General features: G+C 39.4%; 1 protein-coding gene across 2 annotated transcripts; it reads right to left on the bottom strand.

The window, feature by feature from the left end:
• Positions 1–1,135: 1,135 nt before the first annotated feature.
• On the bottom strand, positions 1,136–26,406 carry slc9a2 (solute carrier family 9 member 2). 2 transcript variants are annotated; one of them, XM_057852344.1, is made up of 13 exons: positions 25,858–26,406; positions 23,371–23,585; positions 23,051–23,299; positions 14,708–14,958; positions 14,395–14,612; positions 9,736–9,935; positions 8,004–8,093; positions 7,859–7,929; positions 5,168–5,335; positions 4,970–5,087; positions 4,351–4,467; positions 1,805–1,892; positions 1,136–1,716 (listed from the first exon to the last, which is right to left on the bottom strand). In XM_057852344.1, the coding sequence occupies exons 1-13, from the start codon at positions 26,318–26,320 to the stop codon at positions 1,379–1,381; spliced, it is 2,586 nt and encodes an 861-aa protein (XP_057708327.1). In that variant the 5' UTR covers positions 26,321–26,406; the 3' UTR covers positions 1,136–1,378. The 2 variants fall into 2 exon arrangements, with proteins under 2 accessions (XP_057708327.1, XP_057708328.1); XM_057852345.1 differs by having other exon boundaries at positions 1,139–1,716; positions 4,970–5,075; positions 25,858–26,405.

The following is a 26,406-nucleotide window of genomic DNA, read 5'->3' as shown; positions in this document are numbered from 1 at the left end:
TGATTAAAAATGGTGTCGATCGTTTATGGTTCGTTTGTGCTATCACTTTTATTCATTTCAGGTGGTGACGTCACGCACAGAGGGGTAGTAACGCGTTACATGTACTCCGTTACATTTAAATTTTTGAGAAAAATGTATTTCTAAGGGTAGTTTTACTAAGCTATACTTTTTACTTTTACTTATTTTTGCCAGCGATACCAAGTAGCTGTAGCAGCTGTAGTAGTAGCAGCAGGAAGTAGCTCGAGATTTCACCAATGAGATGTCGCAACAATAATCACATGACTCCATTATACCAATCAGACGCAAGCTTGCCGTTCTATCTTCACGCCAGCCTTTTGAATTATGTGGTGTCGCACCGTAAATAATGAAGGTTTTGATATAGAGCGCTGCCCTCAATATGACTCGAAAGTGCGGGTTTTAACCTCTCTCCCAGTTTTTATTCGGCACCGACTGACCATGGAAAGCCGGAGATATGATCCTTTTAATTTTAAATTAGTAATTATGAAGGAACTCTTCACTATTCAAACTCGGAACTATTTTCTCCACCAGAGGGCACTCATGCTCTTTGGACGAATAATGCATCGTTTATGTAATTTTTTTTCTCATTGGAATTCAATGATTTGTATTTTTTTTTTTTTTTTGTCTTTCTTTGGCTTAATGCAGTTATGTAATAGGTTACTTTACAGTATCATAACAACTGTTCATATAGATAACTTTGTGCTCAGAAAAAAAACTATTGTTTAAAAAAAAAAAAAAAAAAAAAATCCAACCAAAATATAAGCAGTTACTCGGAACGTTACTCATTACTTGAGTATTCTTGTCACTAATAACTTTTTAACTTGTACTTGAGTACATTTTTTGGACGAGTACTTTTACATTTGTGTTATTATTTTGCAGTAATGCTACTCTTACTTGAGTAAATCTTTGGGCTACTCTACTCACGCAGCTCCCCCTTCTACGACAGAACAAAACCGCAATGGTGCCATTCGTTTGTGCTGCTATCGTTTTACAGTTACAGCATTGAGATATTAATTTCAAGTGATGACGTCAATCGCAGCCCCACCGTCGCGGTTGACTGAGCGTACAAACTAGTTAGTTGTTTAGTTTTAAAGTAAACTTCAAAAGAAAGTCTTAATAAACAGCTTGAAGCAAGCACTTGAGCCTTTGTGTGGAGTGAATTTTAAAAAAATATTTACTGATCAAGTATCAAAAAAACAAACAGTCACTCACCTTCAAATAGTTAAATAGATAAACGTTACAAAAATCCTCGAGTGGGGTAAAATTCCAAGACTTTGCAAGTCGTTCAGTCTCCACACAAGTTTTTACGGCATGTTGTTGTTCTTTGAAAAGACCATTTCCATGCATAATATGGGAAATGTTAATTTTTGGGGTTCCACTGCGGCCTTCTGAGCAGAGGATTCCGTGTGGTGCCGTCTCGCGGTTCTGCGGCCCAGACCGGTGGCACAGAGGAACCACCATTGTCCTCGTTTTCTTTTTCAGATTTTTCTGCATGGCGTCGAGGCTCACTAGAGGAGGAATGTGTCCTAGGCAATCCTCTCCGGGCCCGTCTTTCGTCCAAGAAGTCCACGGAAGGAACTTCTTCTAGCGTGTCCAACCGGCGCAAAGGAAGCGCCGCCTTGGATGAAGCGCGCGACGGTGATACGAAGCGAGCGTGCTTGGCGGGGAAAGAAATCTCCGACATAGTCTCGTGATCATCTGAAAGCCAATATTTGGGTCTTACTTAAATAAAGTGTTCATTTGTCCCATGTTGTTACACTGTAGTGGATATAAAACAATAACGTACCAATGCCGCGCTGCCTGACAGGTGGGAAATTAGAATCCAGGTTCTTCCCAGCAGGAAGAGAGAAGTACTTGTGTGATTTGGGCAGCACCTTAAAACAAAATAAGCCTCGATTACTTACATGTGAGGACTAGACAACCAGTGTTGTTAACAACGGCATTAGAATATAACGGCGTTACTAACGGCATTATTTTCTTCAGTAGTGAGTAATCTAATTACCGTATTGGCCCGAATATAAGACAGTGTTTTTTGCATTGAAATAATACTGAAAAAGAGGGGGTCGTCTTATATTCGCGGTCTAGACATTATACCCATTTACCACGCTAGATGACGCCAGATATCATAGAAGCGATTAGAGGCGTGCAAAATTTCCGATTCTTAGATTATTCGCGATTCGGCCGTGGAAGATTCGAGAACGATTCACAAACATCCAAATTCCGATTATTGAATTATACCAGGTAAAGCGGAAATAAAACGCAGTCAGCGCGGTCTTCGGGACGCAATGAGGAACGGACCGAGAGTAAATATCATGTGCAGCTAATGCCGCTAGGTAAAAAAAAAACAATAATACCTGACTGCTGCCCTCAGCCGCTACAAACAGCGCCCAGTTGCTAGTTGCTACAAACATACGGCAACATACAGCTATGGTAGATATCACATATATCTAGACTAGATGTGAAATGACAGAGTTTCCCGCGCTGGTAAACAGGCGCCATCTTAAAGCAGTAGACTTCTCTAGAAGGCCCTGTTGTAGAGAACCTAATTACTTTTTATCTAAAATACCCCTAAAGCGGCAAAATCTTGACTTGAATCGATCTTTAAATGATGAAACAGTTTTAAAACTTTCACATGTCCAAAGTAGACATGAGGGAAATTATGGAATAACGGGCGCAATTTTAACAACTTTAACGGTTGATTCACAACATTAAATTAATTGAATGTAGTTTAAAGCTGCTGATACAGAATGGGGACTTGAGTATTGTATTTACTGTTTTTAACCGGTAACTTGATACTAAAATAGTAGTTTCGTTTATTTAGCCAGAGAGGAGTTTTGAACAATTTTGGAACAAATATACAAAACATAATAAAAATAAAAATAAAACGGGGGGAGGGGGGCATCAATAATCGATTTATAATCGAATCGGAGTCTCTGAATCGTAATCGAATCGTTAGGTGCCCAAAGATTCCCACCTCTAGAAACGATGTTCTGTCATGACAGATCTCAGGTACTCTCAAGTTTAACCATTTTGCATTATTGCAATGTTTTTCCTTATTCAGATTTGTTTCAAACCTACAGTTAGACTTCACTTTGATAGTTAATGCAGTTATTGCAATTTTGTTGTTTTATCACAATAGATTGGTTTATTTACATTTCAAAAACCAGAAGCCATTCATTTACGAATGTGATTGCACTTTAGTTTACATATTTATTCAGATATTAAGATTTGAATGAGGCAAAATAACAGGCTTTTTCTCTCAAATATATTGTTATATCATTTGTTTTGGATGTACAGTTATTATTTTCTGTATAAAAATTAATTTGGTGTTCAAAAAGTCTTTTTTCAAACTTGAGTCTTGAAAAAGATAATCAGGGCCGTCTTAGATTCGGGCCAATACAGTAATTACTTTTCTCATCTTGGCAACGCCGTTACCGTGACTGAGGCGGAAATGTGTGCATTACGATGTTGGTTGACTGACGCGAGAAAAGTCTGAAAAAGACGGACTCACGGAGACGAGAGAGCAGAGCAGGAGTGGGGAGGAGGCAAGGGAGGGTGACGCCGTTGCAAACACGATGCTACTATGCTAGGTGGCTCCAATAATACCTGACTGTAGCCTACAAACTACGCCCACATGTTACTTCGGTAGATATCACATATATACAGAACTAGATGCAAATGACAGACACGGCAGCATTAGCAACATGTAAAATAAAGAATTAGATGCGTTAGTAAACAGCCGCCATCTTAAAGCAGTAGACTTCTCATGAAGGCTCTGTTGTAGGGAACCTTCCTAGCCAACCTAAGTCACTTTTTTATCTAAAATGCTCCTAAATCGGGAAAACTTAACTTAAATCTATCTTTAAATGATGAAACAGTTTTAAAACTTACACATTTCGGGAATAGACAGAAGGGAACTAATGCAATAACGGGAGCAATTTTAACAACTTTAACGGTTGATTCACAACATTAAATGACTTCCACACATAGCAAAGGTTACTATCTTGTTATCGCAATATCCGCAATACCCCTGTGTCTAGTTAAGTTTAGGGTAAAGAATTGGGCTAGTTTTGCTAATTGTCCCAAAAACCCTTCAAACTTCACATTGTGTGACCTGTTTTTTGTTTTGTTTTTTGTTTTCTTTTGAGGAAAAAAAAAAAAAAACATGAAAATTATCACGTTACTTTGCCAAGTAACTAATTACTCTAACATTCAGGTAACTGAGTTACTAACGCAATTACTTTTTGGGATAAGTAATTTGTAACGGTAATTAATTACTTTTTTAAAGTAAGATTAACAACACTGTATACGACGGGACGCGAGCGTGTTTACCGCCGTTTGGAAGCTTCCTGGGCGGAGGCTGCGTCGGATGCTGGAATGGCGACGGATGAGAATCTCTCTTGTGCGGCTGTCGTTGGGCAGCGCGTGCTTGCTGGTGTATGATGTCGTCTGAAGGGAGACAAAAAACACAGATTTTCCTGAGACCGCAGGGATGCTGGAAGTCTCTCACAGCATGGGATGCTGAGGATATTCATTTGTTTTTCCCATCCAAAAATACCCGTTTCGGTCTAAATTTGTCATGCTCGCCCCCTTTTCGCCATACAAGGCGTGCACAATGGCAGTACACACACATGCTGTATAGTTTACATACTACTACTAGGCTACTACAAAGACAGCGTTGTAGTTCACCTATGCCATGTTGCGTTAGCCTTTAAAGGTCTATGCTGAGACATCAGACACTAAATGTAACTTGTAGCTTTAGCATAGCGTTCACATTTGCATTTAGCTTTTTTTTGTGGTATCCAAGTGGGTTCAATTAAACAATTTACAGACGTAAACATTTTGAGTAATTGTCAAATAAAAGCCACTTTTGTAATAGTTTCCTATTTGAGATACCACTATTTACAGATTATGCAAGTATATGTGCAGGTCAATGTGTATTATAGCTCACCCTCTGTCTGATTTTATACATGTTCTTGGCCAGAATGTCATGCATGCTCCTCAGGTCAGCAGCCAGGAACTTCTTCTTGGGTTTAGCGGGAGCTTTCTTTTCCTCACTGGAACATATTCAGATGAAGCTTGTGAGTCCATGAGAAAACACTGAAGCAAGGACTTTTAAAAAAAAAAAAAAAAAAAAAAAAAGACATACTGCAGAGAGACAATAGATGGGGCGGCGCTGATGTCTCCCGACACAGTGTCCAGGATCTCCATGGCATTCTGGAGCTCCAGCTTCTTGTACAGTGCCACGATGCTCGACTCGGCACGGTTGTCGCGGATCAGGATCCGGCGCAAAATGCGAGTGTTGAACTTCATGAACCTGACGGTGAAAGAATGACAGAGAAAAGAAACAAAGACAATGAAAAAGTTCCCAGATTCATGATACAGTAATTAAACATCGTTTGATCCATTGTTTTCATCAATTTTCTGTTAAAAATAATGAAAAAATATTTATTGCTATGGGCAATGTTGGAATACAAATAGAGAAATTCTTATTCGACTTAAAACTTCAGACTTAAAAAAAGGCTTAGATATGTTAAGATGCGGTACGTAATTGTAGTTTTATATTTTATTGTAGATAAGAAAGAAAAGGACGTGGTACCTTTGAGGATTTGCATTGGAGGACCTCTGGTATAAAATGATAAAATCTTCATATTTCCAATATACAGTGGTACCTCGAGATACGAAAGCTTAGGTAAACGAAAAATTCATTTTAGGAAAAGTTTGCCAAGCTTTTTTCAGTTCATATTACGAAAAATTATTTTGTATATAATCGATTAGATAATTAGAGGATGGATGGATGGACGGACGGACGGACAGACAGTAAATGCATTTAAGAATAAATTAAAATACTAGACGTTAGCTTCAAACTATATAAAAAAAATAACGAGGCTCTATATAAAACGAAAGAACAAAAGGTAACTTGAATAGCCAAAATCGGCTAGCTTAAATGCTACAAAATGCTAACTTTTTTTTTTTTTTTTTAAACAATACTTTTATGACAAATCGTTCAAACTAGAGATGTCCCGATCGATCGGGTCCGATCACGTCATTTTCAAAGTATCTGAATCGGCAAATAAATCGGACATGCCTTTTTAAATTTTTATTTATTTATTTTTTTTTTTATTATATTGTTTTCTAATTGTATTTAACTTTACAGACATAATATGTTACACTCATCCAGAGTCTTTAGTTTAGGCTTAAGGTGGAGTTATCAAATTTATCCCGTTCACGGCGGTAATGAATTTTTCTTTAAATTTATCACTTTAAAATATTTAACGCAATTAATGAATGCGCTGCACGACCCACTCACGCATTGTCGCATTCAATCTGTAATGGCGCCGTTTTACCCATATATAGAGCTAAAAGGCAGCGTAAAATGGGTAGAGTGAATTTTGGCATCCTTTGGAGCCTTTTTTTAATTGGCTAAAGCCTTACAATACCTCTCTCAGCAATTAAAAATAACGTGGGACGCAATGTGGGGAAGAAAGGTAGTAGTTCATTTTTTTCTTAACACCCTATGTTTTTTCCCAACGCAGAAAAGATATATCAATTGGTACCGCTACGCACAGTCATGGTTGCACTTCCCATCATGCATTTGGGCAGAACAGTTAAATGGCTACAGTATCATTTACTGAAAGCTCAACAAATACACTAGATGGCAATATTTAGTCACAATATACAAAGTCATATTTATCCTTTAAGAATTACAAGTCTTTCTATCCATGGATCCCTCTCACAGAAAGAATGTTAATAATGTAAATGCCATCTTGAAGATTTATTGTCATAATAAACAAATACAGCACTTATGTACTGTATGTTGAATGTATTTATTCGTCCGAGTTTTATTCATTTTTTTCTTAATGCATTGCCAAAATGTATATGATCGGGAAAAATTATCGGGAATGATTGGAATTGAATCGGGAGCAAAAAAAAAAAGCAATCGGATCGGGAAATATCGGGATCGGCAGATACTCAAACTAAAACGATCGGGATCGGATCGGGAGCCAAAAAACATGATCGGAACAACCCTAGTTCAAATCCATATTCCCACAAAAAAACAACGGCTAAATATAACTATAAATTAAAATTACGAATGCATTAAAAAAAAAAACATCTTAAACAAAAACTTTTCAACCTTATGGTGGTCTTAACAGGGAGCAGCTGGATTCAGCTTTTTTTTTTTTTTTTTATCAACAAACAACAAATCGTTAAAACACACATTCCCACAAAAAAACTTAAATATACGTCTAAAATAAACATATTAGCTCAAACAAAAACATACCTTTTGTTGGTCGTAAGAGCTAGCAGCTGGATTCAGCCTTGTTAGACGAGTTATGACATTTTCACTGTTGCCAATAGAGGGCAGTGTATCCACCCAAATCAATTAAACTAAAGGCAACGCTTTCAAAACAACCCAATGCAACATCACTCTAATCAAACAAATCCTCGAAGCAGCAAAAATTTGATTCAAAGCTTTTTTCTAATTGAATTACTTGAGTTAACTGATCAATCATTGTAGAACTAGATTCAATACACACACAAAAATCATGGTATGAAGCCACTCCAAAACAAATTAATTTCATATCTTGAGGTACCACTGTACTCAAATGTTTGTGCATATATACAAACACACACATTTAAGTGTATAAGAATTGCAGTCAATGAGTCAACTGACAATAAGGAACCTTCACAAGCTTTAGGCTGATAAAAACCAGTCTGGCCTGTGGAAAGCTGAACATGACACCACATCCAAACTTCCCTCATTGTACTACAAAAGACAATAGCAGGTATAACACAAAAAAGAGGAAAAACTGAAGCAGAAGTTTCACGTGAGCCTCACTTGTCCTTCCAATAGAAATGACTCCACTGTCCACAAAGATCCTCAATGCCTGCAATCGTGTGTTCCATCAGCTGAGAGCACAAAAGGGAAGTCGTTAATACACATCCAAAAAATTAAAAACCCGCACATCAAATGTGTGTGATACCCTGCAATGAATTTCAGCATTGATGGTGTCCAGATTGCGGTTGGTTCTGCGCACGTTTATATACTCGATCAAAGGCCGGATGCTGATACCCTGCGAAGATGAAGTGGACTTTAACATGCATATTCAGTACATCACCATAAACCTCACAATGGTCAATTGACACCCAGTGGCGGACTTGGCAATTTAACATATCCAGGGGCCTTCTTCTTGGGTCAGGGGTTAAAAAGGTGAGAAGGGTGTTGAGGAAATATGTTCCGGTACACTACGGCTGTCCTAAATGACTCATTTTCTCCTGATTAGTCAGCTGATTAGTTTTACGATTAGTTGACTAATCTAATAATTTTCTTTTTTTTTTTACTGATTTAGCAATGGAATTTTTGTTGACACTTATTAATTCACATTTTGGAACACTTAAATTCATTAATAAAGTACAAATAATCATGTAACTAACAATAATCACAAATAAACAATGAGGTTAAATGCTGATAGCATTTACTAGTGCAAAAGAATGGAAAGTAAACAGATTCAGAACACTGACTTTTCCTTTCCAACATTATTCAAAACAATTCTTTAAAAAAATTCTAGCATTATTATTATAGTATATTATAGTAGTACAATAATTATAATAATTATTCATTGCCAATCATATTTGTCATAAAGAGTGTCATTTGAAAGCTATTCTTAGTGTAGAATCTGTACTCTGTAGTATTTACTCAACAAATTATAATATTAATTCTGAGGTATGTGGGATTAACTCCAGAAATTGTTATTTATATGACGAACATGACTTACTTTTATTTTGAAATGTTCACCTGAGGTACGTTTACTAAACCGCTAACCGAAAGCTTTACACTCCGTAAAAAAACATTCTTCGTCATTGCTTGTGGTGTCAGTAATATATATATATTTTTTTTCGTTAGCAAATGCTGTTACTGTTGAGTGTTATTGTATGACTGATTGGAACTGTACTGCATTGTTTCACCACAGGGTGTGCTGTCGTGCATTTTATGTTCGGTGTGCAGAAGAAAGTTAAAAGAGGCATTAGCGGCCTGTTCTCAACTTCTCCCTCAAGGCACATTGGCTGTCATGGAGAGCACGTTCGCTCATGTGTTCGAAATAAACGATAGCCGACGTGAAAGTAGCAAGTGAGCTGTAAAAATAGCGAGCTTAGTGGCATGAAAAACACGGGAGAGCTAAGTGAAGCTAACGAACAGCTAATCGATGCTAAATAGAGCTAAGCTAAGCTAAACGGCGCTAAATTAAGCTAAGCAACGGATACTCAGTCCGTCGTCATGGAACAGTCCATTGTAGTGCGTGTGTGTGGGGGAGAGATAATAAAAATAGCTTTCTTTTTTGTTTGGTATACTGACATAACTTCACATGACGAATAGTTGGGGGTGCTGCTGGCTCCGGTGGCCCAAGCCCTTGCTCATTGGGGCAAGGGCAGCTGGTTGGAGGCCCCCAACCAGTAGGGGGCCAACTACTTCGCCTTAAAAGTAGATCCGCCTATGTTGACACCTGCTAAACCAACCAAGATCCAAAACATGGCTCACGTTTGATTGACACAGAGAATATATTATTTAGAATATATTATTTGTATAGTAAAACTAACAGTAAAACAGGAAAAAATGGTAGGCTGATTGAACTGATTGTCCCCTGATTGCAGTGATTTTTAACCTTTAGTCGGTCTAAAACATGGATCACCAGTGTAACAACATATGCTGCTTCCTACCTGGAGAAAGACTGTAAAGATGATGATGGCGATGGTGGCGGTGACAAAGAGCTGTTTGCGCCCAATGTTGTCCGGCAGAGTGAAGGCCAAGGCGAATGAAATGGCCCCTCGCAGGCCACCGTAGGCCAGACCAAACTGATCCTTTAGGTTGAAAGGGATGGTGCGGAAAGGGTTGATGATTTGGGTCAACACCAACACACCTGTCAGGGAGCAGGGAAGAGAAAGTCTTACTAGGTAGTATTACAATGTTAAATGATATATGTAGCCCCTTTAGGGACAGCGGTCACAACATTGGACACATAGACCTAACGTAATTTGTGCTACTTTTCGCCGGTAATCTTTCAAAAACGAACAAGCCAATCACGCATTGCTTTTTTTGGAACTTGTAGAAACGACTCTAGACATTACGACACATGAAGGATGTTTTCTTCTTACGTTTCCGGAAACCAAAAAATGTGGAAACCGGATCAACTTGCGCGGACTTTAACACCAGCTCGGTGAATCCATTCACGTTTCATATGCAGTAAACATTATATTGGGTTGGCATGGTCTTTCAGAGGACAAAGAGGTAAGCCATTTTTATATTTTTTACTTATTTTTTTTGCGTAAAGTTGTGCCGTACTGCTTCTGTCTGACATTTAATGACCTGAAAAGAATTACAATGGTATCTGACTGCCACTGTTACCGTTTCTGTTATGTATTTTTAAAAAAAAAACTTTAGTAAAGTGGAAGCGTAAATAAATTATAGAATTAAGTAGAGCTGGGAATCTCTGGGCACCTAACAATTCGATTACGATTACGATTCAGAGGCTCCGATTCGATTATAAAACGATTATTGATGCACCCCCCTCCTTTTTTTTTCTCTCTTTTTTTTTTTTCAATGTCTTGTACATTAGTTCCGAAATTGTTCAAAAATACTTTCAGGCTAAACCACACTACTATTTCAGTATCAAGTTAACATATAGCAGTAAACAAATATACAAAAATAACATTAAATAAAAAACTCCAGTCCCCATTCTGTATCAGCAGCTTTAAACTACATTCAATTAATTTAATGTTGTGAATCAACCGTTAAATTTGTTGAAATTGCTCCCGTTATTCCATAATTTCCCTTTTGTCTACTTTCTACATGTGAAAGTTTTAAAACTATTTTAAAGATAAATTCAAGTCAATATTTTACCGATTTAGGAGTATTTTAGATAAAAAGTTAATTAGGTTTGCTTGGAAGGTTCGCTACAACAGCCTTGCAGGGAAGTGTACTGCTTTAAGATGGCGGCCATTTATAACGCCAGCATCTAGTTTTTTGTAGATGTGCTGCTAACACTACCAAATCTATATTGCATCTAGTCCTACATAAATGATATCCACCGTAACATTATATGGATGTACTTGTAGCAGCTTTTCGGCAGCAGTCAGGTATGTTCTTGTGTTTTTTTATCTCGTTGCATGAGTTGAGCTAGGGCCGTGAGTTGAGCATTGGCATTACCCGAGGGGCCGGGTAATGGGAAGCATGATGTTTAGCTACTCTCGCTCCGTTCCGTCCCGAAGACCGCGCGGCGCGCTGAGTGTTGTGTACTTCCGCTTTACTTGGCATATTTCAATAATCAGAATTTGGATGTTTGTGAATCGTTCTCGAATCTTCCACGGCCGAATCGCGAATAATCTAAGAATCGGAAATTTTGCACACCTCTAGAATTAAGATGTGTTATCAATGAAAAAATTAAAACTGTTCGTTGGCTGTCACTGAGTAGCATTTGCGATTGCTACACAAAGCTAACTAAATTACCCCCAAGAACGGTAAGAGACGCAGGACAACCAGAGGATATATAAGAAAGACAGGGCTGATGGTAAAGGATAGCTTGTTGAAACAGGAGAATGTCATTGTCAGTCGCGTCGATAAAAAAGCTAAAGCTATGCTTAGGTCGGCTTGTTTTTTTCATATTTTTCAGCCTTCGACACTCAAGCCATCTGTTTAACTGAACATTTTCATGTTCTTCCACATCTTTACTAGTGAATTTAGCACCAGGCACATCATTTTCTGAGAGAGTTGGTAGGTTTAGCTCTGTAAACATCTCCTTCGTACACGATTTCCATTCATTTCCTATTAGGGACAAACGGTGGCTTGTCCCTACTTAGCAACAGTAGCTAATGTCATGAATATTAATGAGCGGAAGTGACGTGTTGCTTGCGGTACGCCATTCAAAAATTATCATTAGTTTAACTCCTTCACTACCAGCCAGGGTTGTACAGTATGTATTGGGGTAGTAAGTAAAACAGGGAAATTTATATTGAAAAGAGTATCAAACCCCCTACATAGTGTCCATGGGTAAAAATAGTTAGCTCACAATTGCATCACTATGTTCATTGGTAGCATAGGCGTTCAAATAATGTATGTTTTTGTTGTTGTTTATTCTTCTTCTCTTCTGTCTGCTTCCTTCCTTTCTGTCCCCCATAACCTCTTCCTGTCCGCTGCTTTCTCCTAGTAAAACAAAACAATGAGCAACCACAATTAGAGGTCTATATGTCAGCCCGTTAAATCGGCCGGCCGACATATCAGACATTGAGTTTTTTCCAACATCGGCCATTGGCCGATTAAAAAAAAAAAAAAACGTCAATAAAAATGGATTTTGATCAGGCATCTGTGTGGGAAACTGTGGGTGCCGCTGACTGACGTAGGACCCTTGAAGGACTCTGCAGCAGCTTGAAGGAGAAGGGTCTGACTGCAGCCGGAGCCATGGTACATACCACGCCTCATACAAACTATGCCCCTCCAAACCACGCCTGCTGTTGGTACGGTGGCACGAAGAATTTATTTACTGTTCTATAGTGGGGGCAAATAAGTATTTAGTCAACCAGTAATTGTGCAAGTTCTCCCATTTCAAAATATTAGAGAGGCCTATAATTGTCAACATGGGTAACCCTCAACCATGAGAGACAGAATGTGGAAAACAAACCCAGAAAATCACATTGTTTGATTTTTAAAGAATTTATTTGCAAATCACGGTAGAAAATAAGTATTTGGTCAATACCAAAAGTTCATCTCAATACTTTGTTATTTACCCTTTGTTGGCAATAACGGAGGCCAAACGTTTTCTGTAACTCTTCACAAGTTTTTCACACACTGTTGCTGGTATTTTGTCCCATTCCTTCATGCAGATCTCCTCTAGAACAGTGATGTTTTGGGGCTGTCATTGGGCAACACGGACTTTCAACACCCTTTACTATGGGATTGAGATCTGGAGACTGGCTAGGCCACTCCAGGACCGTGGAATGCTTCTTATGAAGCCACTCCTTTGTTGCCCTGGCTGTGTGTTTGAGATCATTGTCATGCTGAAAGACCCAGCCACGTCTCATCTTCAATACCCTTGCTGATGGAAGGAGATTTTCACTCGAAATCTCTTGATACATGGCCCCATTCATTCTTTCCTTTACACAGATCAGTCGTCCCGGTCCCTTTGCAGAAAAACAGCCCCAAAGCATGATGTTTCCACCCCCATGCTTCACAGTGGGTATGGTGTTCTTCGGATGCAATTCAGTATTCTTTCTCCTCCAAACACGAGAACCTGTGTTTCTTCCAAAAAGTTCTATTTTGGTTTCATCTGACCATAACACATTCTCCCAGTCCTCTTCCAGATCATCCAAATGGTCTCTAGCGAACCGCGGACGGGCCTTCAGCATAGGGACATGTCTGGCAGTGCAGGATTTGAGTCCCTGGCGGCGCAATGTGTTACTGATAGTAGCCTTTGTTACTGTGGTCCCAGCTCTCTGTAGGTCATTCACTAGGTCCCCCTGTGTGGTTCTGGGATTTTTGGTCACCGTTCTTGTTATCATTTTGACGCCACGGGGTGAGATCTTGCATGGAGCCACAGATCGAGGGAGATTATCAGTGGTCTTATATGTCTTCCATTTTCTAATAATTGCTCCCATAGTTTTGATTTCATTACACCAAGCGTTTTACCCATTGCAGATTCAGTCTTCCCAGCCTGATGCAGGTCTACAATTTTGTCTCTGGTGTCCTTCGACAGCTCTTTGGTCTTGGGCATAGTGGAGTTTGGAGTGTGACTGACTGAGGTTGAGGTTTTACATCTCGTCGCGACGTCCTGGTGGGTTTAATTATATAAAAATAATGTACTGTCCTTGCCGAGTGTGTATAAACATAAAAGGGAGTGCTGTGTTTGTTGGTTTGGTAGCACGAGACCGAATTAATCCTTCTCAGGTCAATTTGGTCGGGTAAATTTGAAGCTGTTGAAGGAATTTTTTTAAAACATTGCCTGTCATAAGCTACGTGATTAAAAAAGAAAAAGTATATCGGCCTTAAATATTGGCTTACAAAATCGGCTTTTGATATCTGCATTTGGCTGAAAAATCTTTTTAAATATTGGTATCGTCATTTGAAAATCCCATGTTTACCTCTAACCACAATGGAAGTATTTCAAACTGCCATATGATACATTAAGACTGTTCAGAACTTAAGGACAGTCAGATTCCTATTCTCCTCATCTAGACAGCTGAACAGGACAGGTATTTTCTTTTTTTAAAAATATATTTAAAACACTTACTGATGGCAGTAGACACTTCTAGCTCCTCTAAATTTAAATGCATTGGACGTTTATTAAAAACAACATTTTGCATGACACCTTCTCAGCCCCGTGTCCTTACCAAGACCTCTCCACAGAAAGGCGAAGAGCAGCGTGAAGAGGATGTAGCCCCAGTTCCACTCATGCTCTGTGGTAATGGTGACAACACCCAGGAAGAAGAAGATGAGCGTTTCTGAGATAGAGCCCAGCATCTTGACCACGTGGCGGATTGTCGTGCACGACCGCTGCGAGACGTTTTCCTCAACGTAGTACTTCATGGTGAGCGCGCACGTGACGATGCTGCCAAGGACAAAAAGTGCAACTTTTTTGTAGCAGATCTGTCTGTTACTTGGGTGTTTTTTTTCCATGAAATATTACAATCATTGTCTACTCACGCCATGATGGAGGAGATAGCAAAAAGCTCGGCTACCAGGTAGGCCAGGTAGCTGTACATGAAGATGAAGAGAGGCTCGATCTCCCGCACCTTGGAGGTGAACCTGGTGGTGAAGGCGGCCACGAAACCGAACAGCACGCCGAATCCCATCCCGCCCAAGCCCACCACAAAGAAGCGGGCCACGCCCAGGAACACGTCCACCGGCTCCACCACTGGCATTTCCGCCACAAAGGTGAACATGTTGTACAACACCTGCAAGAACATGTACAAGTGTCTCAGGAAGTAACTTGTGATAAGAAATAGCCGATCACGTCGTTTTTAGAAGATCTAAATCGGGTTAAAAATAACGGGTTTAAAAACAGATTTTTATTTTTAAGTATTAACCCACTGACGGCGATTGTTGTTACAGCTAGCAACAAAATAATTAATATTACAATTAGGGATTTCTAATTCTTAACATATTTTTCTTTTCTTAGCTTTGAAATTGAAGTACACGTAGTCCCCCGACTTAGGGGATTTCAACTTTACGACTCCGAAGTCTTGTCCGCCATTTTTTCTCCAGTCGTTCCCCCCATTGTCATTTAATGAATATCTTATTTTTCTACGCTATTTTATTAATATGACTCTTCTGCCATTTGGCGAAAAGTGTATTTGATTTAGTGCTGCAACGATTAATCGATTAACTCGAGTATTCGATCAGAAAAAAAGATTCAAATTCAATTTTGCTGCTTCGAGTATTCATTTAATTAAAGTGGCGCTGTAATGGTTTGTTTTTGAATTTTGCATTTAGTTTTATTGATTTGGGTGGATAAATGCCCGATATTCTGCCTCATTTTACCTGGCCAAATCCAGCTGCTCCCTGTTAAGACATAAGACCAACATAAGCTAGGTTTTTGTTTGAGCTAATATATACATATATACATATACATATATATATATATATATATATATATACATATATACATATATATACAGTGCCTTGCAAAAGTATTTGGCCCCCTTGAACCTTGCAACCTTTCGCCACATTTCAGGCTTCAAACATAAAGATATAAAATTTTAATTTTTTGTCAAGAATCAACAACAAGTGGGACACAATCATGAAGTGGAACAAAATTTATTGGATAATTTAAACTTTTTTAACAAATAAAAAACTGAAAAGTGGGGCGTGCAATATTATTCGGCCCCCTTGCGTTAACACTTTGTAGCGCCACCTTTTGCTCCAATTACAGCTGCAAGTCGCTTGGGGTATGTTTCTATCAGTTTTGCACATCGAGAGACTGACATTCTTGCCCATTCTTCCTTGCAAAACAGCTCCAGCTCAGTGAGGTTGGATGGAGAGTGTTTGTGAACAGCAGTCTTCAGCTCTTTCCACAGATTCTCGATTGGATTCAGGTCTGGACTTTGACTTGGCCATTCTAACACCTGGATACGTTTATTTTTTAACCATTCCATTGCAGATTTGGCTTTATGTGTTGGATCATTGTCCTTTTGGAAGATAAATCTCCGTCCCAGTCTCAGGTCTTGTGCAGATACCAACAGAATTTTCCTGTATTTGGCTGCATCCATCTTCCCGTCAATTTTAACCATCTTCCCTGTCCCTGCTGAAGAAAAGCAGGCCCAAACCATGATGCTGCCACCACCATGTTTGACAGTGGGGATGGTGTGTTCAGGGTGATGAGCTGTGTTGCTTTTACGCCAAACATATCGTTTTGCAATGTGGCCAAAAAGTTCAATTTTGGTTTCATCTGACCAGAGCACCTTCTTCCACATGTTTGGTGTGTCTCCCAGGTGGCTTGTGGCAAACTTTAAACGAGACTTTTTATGGATATCTTTGAGAAATGGCTTTCTTCTTGCCACTCTTCCATAAAGGCCAGATTCGTGCAGTGTACGACTGATTGTTGTCCTATGGACAGACTCTCCCACCTCAGCTGTAGATCTCTGCAGTTCATCCAGAGTGATCATGGGCCTCTTGGCTGCATCTCTGATCAGTTTTCTCCTTGTTTGAGAAGAAAGTTTGGAAGGACGGCCGGGTCTTGGTAGATTTGCAGTGGTCTGATGCTACTCCCATTTCAATATGATGGCTTGCACAGTGCTCCTTGAGATGTTTAAAGCTTGGGAAATCTTTTTGTATCCAAATCCGGCTTTAAACTTCTCCACAGCAGTATCTCGGACCTGCCTGGTGTGTTCCTTGGTTTTCATAATGCTCTCTGCACTTTAAACAGAACCCTGAGACTATCACAGAGCAGGTGCATTTATACGGAGACTTGATTACACACAGGTGGATTCTATTTATCATCATAGGTCATTTAGGACAACATTGGATAATTCAGAGATCCTCACTGAACTTCTGGAGTGAGTTTGCTGCACTCAAAGTAAAGGGGCCGAATAATATTGCACGCCCCACTTTTCAGTTTTTTATTTGTTAAAAAAGTTTAAATTATCCAATAAATGTTGTTCCACTTCACGATTGTGTCCCACTTGTTGTTGATTCTTGACAAAAAAATTAAATTTCATATCTTTATGTTTGAAGCCTGAAATGTGGCGAAAGGTTGCAAGATTCAAGGGGGCCGAATACTTTTGCAAGGCACTGTATGTCCGATTTAGGTGTCATAAAATATCGTTCGGGAGGTGCGACAGTAAAGGTGACGTCGACAGTTTTGACCATTATGGAGTAACTTTGCCATGTCGTCCTGAATAAATGCATTTTTATTATTTCATATTCCATTCAGCACAAGACTGTTATTTGTCATGACCATGCCATTTATTTAGCAATTGGGGAAAATACTTGGATAAAAAGAGTATCCTGTAAAAATATTGAAGTTAAGAACAGAAACAATGACATTTTGCCGCTCTCTTCGTCGTGTTTTCCTCGTTGTGAATAGTTCCCCCTCAACGGGCTGACTGGTCCTTCTCAAGCCATTTATATAGTTATTGGGGAAAAATACTTGGGTAAAAAGAATATCCTGTAAAAATATTGGAGTAGAGAGACTGAAACAATGACATTTTGCGGCTTTCTTCGTCGCGTTTTCCTCGTTCTGAATAATTCACCCTCAATGGGCTGAATAGTAAAATCGATGAGCCCAGTCTACCGCTGACGTCATCCACCTGTTGGGGACGCTAAAGCCCTATAATGGTAGGCGTGGCTAACCGGCAGATTAAAAGACTAATTTCTCGTCATCTGTGCTTTGCTAAATTGTTGTATATAGTCGAATCGTCTCAAAATATGATTCTAATTCACATAATAATGCCATTTAAGACATTTTTTCTCGTGTCATCTGCTCTTTAAGACAAAAATTAAAAGCGTTGGCAAAAACAACACTGGTTCCAAGTAACAAAATAATCCAGAGGTATTACAATTGGTGATCGGAAATCGGGCCTGAGCACATTATTTTTAGAAGATAGAAAAAGGGTGAAAAAGATAATGTTTTTAAGTTTTTGTTTATTATTATTATAAATTATATATTCCATCAAATTAAAACGTCCTACGCAGCATTTTTAGAAGATCAGAATCGCATAGAAAAAGATTGTGTTTTTAAGATTTTTCCTAATCGCTACAAAGCGACAAACTAATTAAGATGGACATGTATATATTGTCAAAAGAAACAAAAAAATGCATGTTTATAATGAAATTAATTAATAAATTGCCGAGATATCGAAACGGTGCTCAGTATTGGCAGATTCTCAAAATCAGGTGGTGCAGACTCGAACTCGGGTGCAAAAAGAAACTACAAGAGAGTGGGAAAATTATTTTATGAATTAGAAATGCTCTTCAACACATTTTCTTCAGCTTTGAAATTGAAGTATACAGTTGTACCTAATAAATTGGTTTTACATGGAGCCTTCAATGTTGCCTAAATATTTGGATTCTTTTCAACTACTGTGTGTAAAAGAAAAGAGGGGACACACAATTCAGGTTAAAAGGAGAAGGGTGTGTTCTGACTACAATAAGATAAGGGGGGCGGGGGGCGTGTAACCGGGAGGTTTAAGTGCCAGCAGTCCAGTTTCAGATGATTTGGACGCCAACTCCTCCCATAACATTTGCAAGAATGACCTCAGAAACTGGTTTGGCGACATCTAAGCAAATAAACTCCAAACAGAAACCCAGGAGAGGTTTGGTAAAGGATGTTGCTCACAGCGTTACTTCTCTTCAGTTCATTAGCTGGAGATGGAGAAACGTGATGTTACATACGGGAAACCAAAAGGGGTCGTAGAAATCCAGCGAAACTCGAGCTTAGCTTTAATGTGAAAGAATAGAGAAACAGTAGTTCACCTAGGTTTCATGTCATCACACTTTTGACAATAAAAACGGGCCAGACTGGAGGGTGGAGTTGGGAACAATTGGCTAAGGAAAAAGAATAGAAACTTGGAGCAAGGTCACGCAAAAACAACCTGATAAAAATGGGAAGATAGTTACCACTATCTGTGACAAAAAAAAAATATGTCACGTCATGCAAACCTTTAAAAAATAACTGAAAGCGCTGTGATACGCATACCAGACCACTGGTTGGCGAATAAAATTAGTGGAGTGACATTTTTCTGTTTCCGAGGGTTACTTCCTGGTTTATGGTCGATTACGTTATCATAACAGTGATTCTCTGAGTGTGAAATAGTTGTACGCGGAAGAATATCTGTACATTTGTAGTCAACTTTGAAGTCCAATACAATTGCAGTTCTTTAAGAACTTTTTATTTCATTCGCTACCATCGACACTGAGACAGGCATTTACTTTGAACTGGAAATAGTCGTGGCAGTGTTGTTTTTGTCAACGATGACGATAACGAAAATATTTCGTTGACAAACAAATTTTTGATGACGATGACGAGATGATAACGAGCTAAAAACGTGTCTTGGGAGACTAAAACATAAGGAGACGAATGCCAGTTTTCGTCGGACGAGACGAGAACAAGACGAAAATGTGCCATAGTTTGCGACACATGTTCACAATGTGGAACATTTTTATGTGTAGTTAGCCTGCATCGTAGCAATGTCACTCATGTAACGTGTTTTGCCCCCCCCCCCCAACACACCAGTGTCCTCTACAGGCTTGCTTGTTTTGAAACACACACGGTAAGATTTTTTTTCTTATCTTGACAAGAGCATTTGCCTTGTTGCTTTTGCCTTTAAAGGTGTGTGCTGAGTGATCATCACACACTAAATGTAACTCGTAGCATTAACATAACATTCAGTTTCACGTTAGCATTAGGCTAATGCTAACTCTCGGACAACTTTTTATTTTTCACAGAGTTCTTGGCAGGTCGGTATAATTAATTGAATATATTGCACTGTTTTCCTGCTGGTGGCAATACTTTCCGTCACATGTTCACAATATGTGACATTTCTATGTGTAGTTAGCCTGTATCTGAGCAGTGTCCGGTTGTGTCACTCACTCTGTGCCCCCCCCCCCCCCCAACTCACCCATGAGTGTCCTCTCCAGTCACCCCATTGCTTATTTTGAGACATACACGGTAAGATTTGTCTTCTTATCTTGGCAAAAGAGAATATGCAATGTTGTTTTAGCCTTTAAGGTTTGTGCTGAGTGATCATCACACACTAAATGCAACTTGTAGTGTTAGCATAGCATTCGCGTTAGCATTGGCTAATGCTAACAGCTAGTGTACTCTTAAACAATTGGACAACTTTTTTACAATTAGTTCCTGTCGTCCGATGGGTATAATTAATTAAAAATAATGTATTGTTTTCCTGCTGAGTGCGTATTATCACCCAGTTGGCGTTGTCCTTATAGACGCTAAAATATGTGCTCGTCTCTTAGGCATGTGCCGGTATGAGATTTTGACGGTACGATAACCGTGAGCAAAAATACCGCGGTTTCACGGTACCACGGTATTGCAATTATAGCTCCAAAATTTTGAGATGTATGGGTTTTTAAAAAAAAAAAAAAAAAATTCCATTGAACAGGTTTTTTTTTCAGAACATTTTGCAAATTGGAACATGAATATAATGTGAAAATAAATTAATGTGAAAATAAATAAATTAACAAAAAATAACAAATATTTTATATAAAATTAAAATAAATAGAACCTAGACTATACCCACAGCCACAGCTCAAGTTGCTCAATATTAGAGCAAGAACAAAATAATTGCTATAAAAAAGTTAAAACACTTTTAAATAAAATTAAAAATATATACTGTATGACTTTTTTTGAGGGGGAGAAGCTGAAGTTTCGCCATTTTCAGCAACTGTGTCAACTCTCTTCTACATGATGTCATGCCTTTGTGTTAAAAAGAACAAAGAATTCATAAGTTAATAAGTTAGTTAAAGATGTATAAGTTATTTTTATAAGTTAGTTAAAATATATTGTTGAGGAAAGGTTTCATCTAAAACAAAAAGTGAGGAGTGAGACCTCCTTTCGCAATTAGCGATCTTTGACGCGATCCTTTTTTTTTCTCCCTCCTTCATTTAAGCTTGTTTCTCACTCAGCGGCTATGAGACATAAAACGTCGACGAAGCTGCTCTCCCAGCTTAGCCTAGGCTAATATTCGTCTTTTTAAGTTTTAGTTAGTTTCTATATTGAATTTGAAAGGAAAATGTGTGTTTTGTTTTTGGCGACCTTTTTTATGGTGCTACTGCTATCCTGTTGAACCTACTCACATGTGGAAAAATACAATTGTATAACGTTTTAAATGTATTCATTTGTATATTTCACCACGATTTGAGAGCTCAATAAATTGAAGAAAAGTACGCCTTGTGTTTGGAGGGTTTGTTTTTGGGTTTGCTGGCTGTTTAGTAGAATAGCGTCACTGACACTCACGGCAACAAACAGGGGAAGGGTGAGCGCTGCCGCACCAAGCCACTTCGGCTGCATTTTGGCACATGAAAAATAGCGAATACCGTACTAAGGTATGACGGAAGATTTTAGTGGTTTTGAAACCGCGACGTTTTCACACCACGGTAAACAGTGAAACCGGTAACCGGCACATGTCTACTCGTCTGTCAATGTTCATTCAAAATTGTTGGAAACCTATATTCATGAATTTTTGGACTAAAACTTTTAAATTTTACAGAGGAAAACATTTCAAATAAACATAAACTAAAACTAGACGAAATTAGTCTTGAGTTTTCGTCAAAGAAAACTAGACGAAGACAAACACATTTTGAAATTACTAACATATGACAAAGACTAATAAGTAGTGAGGCTCATGTATGCTTCTCCGTTCCGTTCACAGTGGAGCGACGGCGTAGACTCTACGTCGTCACTGAGCATTTGATGTTCTGCGTCAAGGCAACACGTTGCTCTGTAATTGAACGCCAAGCCACTAGAAGGGTGTCGCGTTGTCTATGTACGGTTTTGGGGGACTCTTGTCGAATTCCTTTAGTTTTCCTCCGGTCATATACTGCAATGGTAATGGAGGTGGATCATGTGTTTTTGTAGCTGCAGCTAATAAATATTGAACAACCAATGTTGTTAATACAAATGTGGAAGCGTAGGCGACACAAAGGACGTTTGTGAATGTTTGAAAATGGCGGCGTTGTTGCGCTAACCCAGAAACAATGTTCTGAGCGGACCAACCACAGTCCATTGACGTTCACGTCACGACACGTTGACGTGACCCGTAGTCAAGATTTTGTGGAGGTGCACGTCAGGCTAGGCGTAGGGTCATAAATCGGGTCTGCGTTAACGGCATAGGTCCGCCGTGACCGCTACGCCGAAGCATATATCAGCCTTTAAGGCTAATAAGGCCTGCCAAAAACAAAAACGTTGTGGTAAAGGACAGTTTGTCCAATACCATTTCCAACAGTGCACTTTTAATGTTCAAACCTTACATCATGTCACACGGACTTAAAAGTAGTAAATACTCTTTAGGAAATAAAACTATTTGTCCCGCGTGTATTTTAATGTTGGTCACATTAGCGCGTGAGCGGTAGTTGGAGTGCCAAGTTGTTTTTTTAAGTGATGTCAAATGTTTGCAAAGTACTGCTCTAGAAAAAGTGAAGACATTTCCTCTTTTTGACATTTGATTCATGTCTACGAAATAATTCAAAGTGTTGCTAACAGTACATCAACCTCAAGAACTACGTAGTAGCCAGCTAACTAGTAAACATGCAATTCAACTCTCAACAACTTTTGTTCAGTGAAAATTATTTTTTGTATTTTAAACTTTGTTTGAGGAATACAAATTGGTAAATTCTTGTCAACCTATGAGATGCTCAATAAACCATGAAATCGCCGACAAGAGGAAAAGATGACTCCGAGCGTTTCCCTTAGGGTTTATTTTGTGGTGGGTAAAAACACTAATGCTCCCTTTAGCACAGGACCCACATTGTCTCATGTCACCAAAACAAGCAATCGCTCACAGATGGCATAAAACACCGACAACAACTCACCACTGTGACGGCGTCGTTGAACAGGCACTCCCCGAACACCACGATGTAGAGCTGCTCATTGACCGATACGTCCTCGAATACGCTCAGCACCGCCACGGGGTCCACGGCAGATATGATGGCAGCGAACAGCAAGTTCTCCTGCAGGTTGATGTCCTGCACGCCGAATGCCTCGATCTGGCATATGGCGAACAGCGACATGCCGATACCGATGCTGTTCCACAGTGTGCCCACTACCGCAAACCACAGCACCTATGCACCAACAAAAACATTAACTTCGACGCTCCGTGTGACCTTCAAGGGTATTCTGTTCAGGTACGCACCGTGCCAATGTTCTCAAAAAAAGGCCTGGTGGGCATGAAGTAACCAGAGTCGAGGACTATGGGGGGCAACATGTAGAGGAAAAAGACGTTGGTGGTGAGAACGGCGGGGGGCTCCTCGTTGACCGAGTGCATGATGGCGCCCACGATGAGACCGATGCTGATCAAGAGGCATGACTCCGGCACCCATATGGTGATCTTGTTGTAGACGTGGAAGCCTGAGACAAGGGAAAACACGATAACTGTTAAGATCAGGTCATGCACTTGATTCACATAAAGTGTTCATGCTAGGGATATCTAGATCCGATCACGCGATCGGAAATTGGGCCGATCTCGTCATTTTTCAGAGGATTGGAATCAGGTGAAAAGGAATTTAATTTTAAAAAGTATATTTGTTTTTCTGCTTCATGCTCGTACAGCCTCTAACTCTCCCTCCTGCTGCTTTTCTTGTTTAGGCAGTGCACTTGCTTGTTAAAGTTAACGATGATTGGCAGACGTTGAAGCTTTGATCTTGCCAGAGAAGATTGGGAGCGCTACCTTCAAAGACGGTGACTGTGTCAATCATCGTTTAGCTTGTTAAGCACTAGCGATAGTGTGCAGTGGCAACTCATTGTGTGTGTGTGTGTGTGTGTGTGTGTGTGTGTGTGTGTGTGTGTGTGTGTGTGTGTGTGTGTGTGTGTGTGTGTGTGTGTGTGTGTGTGTGTGTGTGTGTAAGTGAGCGGCTGTTCTCAGCAGCAAGTGTTGTTTTTGGCAGCCATTTTAATTTTCGTCTTAATCTTTTGGAGGAAAATACTCATTAGTCTTAATCATATTTTAGTCATTTCAAAACATGTTTGTCTTCATCTAGTTTAAGTCAACGAAAACTCAAATTTTGTCTGGTTTTAGTCGACAAGTCTCAAAATGTTTTTGTCTACAAACTTCAAAAGTTTTAGTCCATGAATAAATAAAGGTTTCCAAAAATTTCGAATGAACATGACAGACGAGTACATAACTGTCGAGTCTACAAGGACGTCACCATTTTAATAATGATAATACACACTCAGCAGGAAAACCGCACATTATTTGCAATTACTCACATGGACGCCACGAACTGTATAAAAAATGTTTTCAAAGAGTTTAAGGAGACCACGAGTCACCGCGCTAAATGCAAATGCTAACGCGAACGCTATGCTAACGCTATAAGTTATTTTAGTGTATGAGGCTTAGAGGAGGGCCAACAGACATGTAAAACAAGTTTGTGGAGGGTGACTGCCAAGGAGGCGATACCTCCAATATGATTTCGCATTTATTATTATTAATGATAATTAATAATAATAAATAATTATTATTATTTATTATTATTTATGGTGGGATTGTGGGGGCACTGGGGACACTTTACCTTTATATTGCTCTATATTGTTGGAACTCCAATCTGAATTTCGTTGTTATCTTGACAATGACAAATAAACTCTGAATCTGAATCTTATAAAAATTAAAGGTTTATAAACACTTTTTTGAACGTTTCCTATCAGCTAAGAGGGTTGACTCCAGCATGTTTAGTGTGTCTAGCGGTGGTAAAACATGCAGCGTTTTTTTTTCTCTCTGGTGACTGTCAGTGTTGAGAAAGAGAGTGTATCATGAAAACATGATACGAGTCATACACACATGGTTTTTAATCGAAAATAATTCAATTATCTTTAACCCAGGTGTCTATCACATTTTAGAGCTGTAATTGCAATACCGTGATAATGTGAAATTGTGATATTTTGGCTTAAGGTTATCATACCGTCAGAATATCATACCAGCACATGCCTAGTCACACCTGGATTCATTACCTTATTCCTATTCATCGTTCACACAGCCGCTGAAAACATAAATTATATTTAATCCATCTGCAGGCCACAAGGAAATCATGACTTTACGACACTGTGCATGTGTGCGCTGGTCTTCATGAGAAACCCAGTCTTCCTTAAGGCAAAGCACTACCGCTTTCGTCCACCAGCGTCGCTAAAATTGACCAAAACTGAAAAGTTACCTAGTGTCCCGACTACCGCCACCTAGTTTTGAAGCTGGAAGTGCAACAGAATGTAGGCTGAACTCAAGCTTCTTGTTCAGTCCATATTCAGTTATATTTCCATAATTTTCTGCGGGTCAGTAAAAACTGAGCTGAGGGTTGTAATTTGAACTCTGCTATTAACAACCACAAAAAAAAAGATCAACAGATCTCCATTTTAAACTCTTGTTTCCAAGACAGGGCAGAAGTTATCAGGATGTTTGTTATTAATTTTCCAAGAATTGATAAAGGAAATCAGTACTTGGGGGAAATTGCACTTGCACTGAAGTAGAATGCAGGATTAGGTATGCTGCAAACAGAACTTTTTTTTTTTTTTTTTTTTTTGCAAACAGAACTACACTCAGTAGCCTATTGTACATATACCAAAATATAAGATGAGCACTTAAGCTTTTCAGCATACAGTACAAAACAGTACACCACAATAGTTCTTCACTTACCAATCTTGGCAAAAGAGGCTAGCAGCACCCACAGAGTGATCTCAAAAGGGATTTGGATCCTCGGGTAGTCCATTGTGAACACGGGTAAATTGTCCTTTTCGGGCTCCGGGTAGGCCTGGGGCCCGTCCGGTTCCACCGGTGGTAGAACCGTGACACCACCACCCGTCGTGGGTCGACCTGGGATTTCCCCCGCGGAGCCATGCAGGACGCTTAAAACGGCGAAACTAAAAAGTAAAACGTCCCAATGTTTGCTGAGGCGAGGATCCATTTTCACGATTTGGACCCCACTTTTCACGCCATCCACCAGGAAACTAATTAATGTCCAAACTACTACACGCGTCGTGTCACCGCTTCTTCCACGTGGACACATCCAAAAGTAACACAAGCATTTTTTTTTTTTTTGGAGTAACTTACTTGAATTTTCTTCAAGATTCGCGCACGAGTCAAAGAGACTAACATGCATCCATTTGTGAACTTGTCTACCTGAGGCGCGTGCACAAGTTCCTCTACATCCTGGGCGCGGTCACGACTGATTGGATATCACGTGAT

Source organism: Corythoichthys intestinalis, chromosome 12, assembly GCF_030265065.1.
Source record: "Corythoichthys intestinalis isolate RoL2023-P3 chromosome 12, ASM3026506v1, whole genome shotgun sequence".
Taxonomy (NCBI): Eukaryota; Metazoa; Chordata; class Actinopteri; order Syngnathiformes; family Syngnathidae; genus Corythoichthys; species Corythoichthys intestinalis.
The sequence above is the reverse complement of the archived record's forward strand: the minus strand, read 5'-3'. Positions and strand labels throughout refer to the sequence as shown.

Excerpts from the sequence above, each read along its gene's own strand:
- slc9a2 (XM_057852344.1), bottom strand. The coding sequence starts at position 26,320 with ATGCATGTTAGTCTCTTTGACTCGTGCGCGAATCTTGAAGAAAATTCA. Across the intron at positions 14,959-23,050 it reads TCAACGACGCCGTCACAGTG|GTGTTGTACAACATGTTCAC; the intron begins GTGAGTTGTTGT and ends ATGTTCTTGCAG. Across the intron at positions 5,088-5,167 it reads CCATCTATTGTCTCTCTGCA|AATATGTTCCAGTGAGGAAA; the intron begins GTATGTCTTTTT and ends AAGCTTCATCTG.